This window comes from Chrysochloris asiatica, unplaced genomic scaffold (assembly GCF_000296735.1).
Source record: "Chrysochloris asiatica unplaced genomic scaffold, ChrAsi1.0 scaffold00031, whole genome shotgun sequence".
Lineage (NCBI taxonomy): Eukaryota > Metazoa > Chordata > Mammalia > Afrosoricida > Chrysochloridae > Chrysochloris > Chrysochloris asiatica.
The window spans coordinates 25,288,709-25,293,228 of record NW_006408549.1 but is presented as its reverse complement, the minus strand read 5'-3'; the positions used below and the strand labels follow the sequence as shown (position 1 = coordinate 25,293,228).

Genomic DNA, 4,520 nt, shown 5'->3' with positions numbered 1-4,520 from the left:
TCTGGTTCTTGGAACTTGAACTGGCCTCCTGATTTGATTTGCCATCTTCCACAATCTTGCCAGCCAACATCCTGATTTGGTATGTGAGCAGAATCCTCCAGACTGATGTCTAAACTGTGGATTTGGGACTTCCCAGCCTCCACAGTTTGGTACTAGTTGATTACTGGAATTAAGCAGTGGGCCAGCTCTGGTAGCTTTGTTGCAAATCAGGCTGCTAACTTCAAGGTCAGCAGTTTGAAACTACCAGCCATTCTGTGGGAGAAAGATGAGGCTTTCTATTCTCAGACAGATTTAGAGAATTGGAAACTCTTTGCAGGGTTACTATGTGTTGTAACCGAGTCATCATTACACAATCATCACCACCATCGTAGGGAAGTGGGAAGGTGTTCGGACTCCTTTTTTTTTTGGAGTCCTGGTGTGGTGCTGTGGGTTAATGTGTTGGACTGCAAAGTCAATTTGAGTCACAAGGTCAGTGGTTCAAGTTCACAAGTCACTCCTCGGAAACCTTATCAGGATCACTATGGGTCAAAACTGGCTCAATGATGCTTAGCAACAACAAACAAGATAGCACTTTAAAAATCAGACATTTGGGATATCTTTAATCTCCATCTCTTAGGAAGCAACCTCATGATGATCCTTCTAAAATAAAAATTTCTAGCATGTTTCCTTGACTATACAAAGGCATTCAACTGTGTGCATCATATTAAATTGTGGCTAACATTTGAAGAATTGGGATTCTAGAACACGTCATAGAGCTCACATGTACCTTGTTTTTAGACTAAGTGGCAGTCATTCAACTAGAACAGGGGAATATGGTGTGGTTTTAAATCAGGAAAGTTGTGTGTCAGGGTGGTATCCTTTCACCATACTTATTCAATCTGTATGCTGAGCAAATAATTATAGAAGCCGGACTATATGAAGAAGAAAGTGGCCTCAGTATTGGAAGAAAAATCATCAACAACCTTGCTGACTGCTGAAAGACATCAGGATTTAAATTACTTGCTAAGGAAGATCAGAATCTACAGCCTTCAGTATGTACTACACCACAGCATAAAACGAAATAAAACAAAAAAGTCTCTACTCATAAAAATACTTATAACTGGGCCAATAAGCAACATCACCACAAACAAACTATTGAAGTTGCCAAGGATTTCATTCACTTAGATTTATAATGAATGCTGATACAAGCAACAGTTGCAAAATCAAAGGACATATTGTTGTTGTTGCTGTAAAGTGTTGTCAAGTTGGTTCTGACCCATAGCGACCCTGTATAGGGTTTTGAAGGAGCGGCTAGTGAGCTTAAACTGCTGAGCCTTGCAGTTAAAATGGCTTTGCAGTCTGGTGCATTAACCTACATCACCACACAAGGACTCCAAAGGACATGTTGTTATTGTTAAGTGCCATGGAGTTGGTTTTGACTCATAGCGACCCTGTACAGGGTTTCTGAGGCTGTAAATCTTTACGGGAGCAGAAAGCCTCATCTTTCTCCCAGAGCTCCTTAAAGGACATGTTACATTGGGCAGATTTGCTGTAACAGATGCCAAAATGAAGACTAAGCATGCCTTACCCAATCCTTGTTATTTTCAGTTGTATGCTTATACTCATGCTAAAGCTGGACAATGAATAAGGAGGATTGAAAAAAAAATAATTGATGCCTTTTAATTACGATGATGACAGAGAATATTGAACATACCACAAACTGCCGGAAGAATGAACAAATCTGTGTGGAAAGAAGCCAAAAATTTCCTTAGAAGTGACGATGGAGAGATTTTGTCTGATGTACTTTGGACATGTCGTCAAGATCAGAGACTAATGGAGATTAGAATCTCCAGCCTTCAATATGGATTATACCTCAATGTAATGAAAACAGAAATCCTTCTAACTGGACCAGTAAGCAACATCATGACAAATAGAGCAAATATTGAAGTTGTCAAGGGTTTTGTTTACTTGGATTTACAGTCAATGCCTATGGAAGCAGCAATCAGAAAGTCATTGGGCAATCCACTGCAGAAGATCAAGAGGAACCATTCTGGAGAAGGACGTCATAATTCCTAAAGTAGAGGACCAGAATAAAAGAGGCAGATTCCCAATGAGATGGATTGGATAATGACTATAGCACTGAGCTCACCCATAGCAAGGATTGTGAGGATGGCAAAGGACTACGTATTGTTTTATCTGTTGTGCATAAGATTGTTGAGTCAGAATCAACTTGTTAATACCTTACAACAACAAACTGACTTTAATTAAATTTAGTATGCAGTTGAGTTAGTCCCAGGCACTAAAACAAACTGTTGTTGTTAAATCCTGTCCAGTCAGTTCCAATTCATGGTGGCCCACAAAATCTAGGGATTCCATAATGAAGAAAATACCAACCCTGACTTAAGAAACTCGTTCAAGAGTTGTTGAGGGTTTTGATCTTGTGGAACATTGGAAATCAGGAATAATATTGTGAAGAATGGGAGTTTTAGAATGCTTAATTTTATTCATAAAATACCTGTACATAGATCAGGAGGCAGTTGTTTAAATAGAACAAAGAGATACTGAATGGTTTAAAATCAGGAAAGATGTGTGCCAAAGATGTATCCTTTCTCCAGTTCTTAATCTGTATGCTAAATAAATAATCTGAGAAGCTAAACTATCTGAATAAGGATTGGAGAAAGATGTATTAACAGCCTTAGATATGAAGGTAGCACACTTTGCTGGGAACAAAGAGGATTTAGGGCAATTACTGATGAAGACCAAATAATACAGCCATTGGTATGCATTACACCTCAACATGAAGGGAATAAAAAACCCTAAAACTGGGCCAATGAACAACATTATGATATATAGAGAAAATTAAAGTTGTCAAGATTATCATTTTACTTGGATCTGCAATCAGAGATCATGGAAGCAGCAATGAAGAAGCTCACCAGCTGCTTCTTGGAAACCCTATACAGTGTCACTATAGGTCAGAACTGACCTGAACGCACTTAACAACAATAATATTGCATTGGGTAAATCCACCTCAAAAGTCCTTTTCAAAGTACTAAGGAGAAAATATGTTACTTTGAGCACTAAAGTCTCACTGATCCAATCTATAGCATTTCCATCTCGTCATATGCATGTGAAAGCTGAATAGTGAATGAGGAAGGCCAGAGAAGAGTTGATGCATTTGGATTATAGAGTTGGCAAATAGTATTGAAATTAACATGGACTGCCAGAATGAACAACAAATCTGTCATGGACAGGTACAGCCAGAGTGCTCCTTAGAAATGAAGATGGTGAGACTTTGTCCCACGTACTTTGGACATGTTATGAGAAAAATCATTCCCTGGAAAAGGACATTATAAAATAAAACAATGAAAAAGAGGGAGATCCTCAGTGGGATGGACTGACAGACTGGCTGCAAAAATGAGCCAAATACCAAAACAGTTGTAAAGCTAGAGCAGGAACTGGCAGTGATTTGTTCTGTTGTATGTAGAGGTGTTGTAAGTCAAGCCTACTTGAAAACCCCTAACACCAACAAGAAGATAAAAACCAAATAGAGGGGACCATTTTAAGAAACATTTTAGAGAGCATGTGTAGAATGATTATAAATGCATCCGTAATATAATCTGTGGACAGCTCATTTTTGTAGTATGAAGTAGAGGAAGCTCAGTGAGTTCGAAGACCAGTGGTTAATAATAGTACAGCATGCAGTAAGGTTCTCATTCAAGTACTGTCGTTTTTATTTTTTATTTTTTACTTTTGAGTCTTTGACAATTGATGTAACATTAAACATGAGTCCCTCCTTTGTAAAACAGTGGAAACAGTGATAGTAAATTCTTTTCTGGTGCAGTCTCAGTTTTATGAGACAATCACGTAGGAACAAGTCTGATGAATGGTGGACATTAACAACAATGCCTATTAATTTCAGATGTTTACTATATACCAGGCATATTCTAAGCCTTTTCTGTGTATTCACTGATCTAATTCTCAAAAATCTTCTTGAAGTACTACTTTCTTCCTGATTTATACGAGAGAAAATGGAAGCATAAAAAGTTTGATTTGTTCATAGTCATATAAGTTTTAAGAGTTTCTAGGACAATTCCCTAAACTGTGATAAATTAGAAGTACAAAACTTAAGTCAAAAATGTGAAAAGCAATGTGCAAAATTATAAACTAATTATTTCGTGAAAAGGGTGAATAGGGTACCCTCCTTTGGTAATTTTTATGATAATTATTTAACATGTGAAAGTTGTTAAGAAATAGTTTCTTAGTTGTCTTGAAGCTAAACTAAAAAAGAAAGTAATTTAATTAAATTTGAAAATAGAAGGATTTAAATGTTTTTTTTAATACCCTAGGAAAAATAACATGAGAAAATGATTATGAAATTCAACAGTAGCTGTTTTGTCTAAAATAGAATCCTGTAATAAAATGTATTGTATTGTGACAGTTTTCTCTAAGATAGTGGAAATACGCAACACAAGAATAAAAGGGCTATGTTTTGAGTTTTTTTTAGAAAAACAAACTGCATCTAAAAATTTACCTGTAGTCAT

General features: G+C 36.8%; 1 protein-coding gene across 1 annotated transcript in view; it reads right to left on the bottom strand.

Annotated features, from left to right (window-relative positions):
- The window catches only part of LOC102832971 (39S ribosomal protein L36, mitochondrial-like), a 14,567-nt gene extending 10,047 nt beyond the window's left edge, over positions 1–4,520 (bottom strand). The window contains exon 1 of the mRNA XM_006859264.1: positions 4,511–4,520. Coding sequence (XP_006859326.1) covers positions 4,511–4,520 — 10 coding nt within the window. The remainder of the gene's footprint in view (positions 1–4,510) is intronic.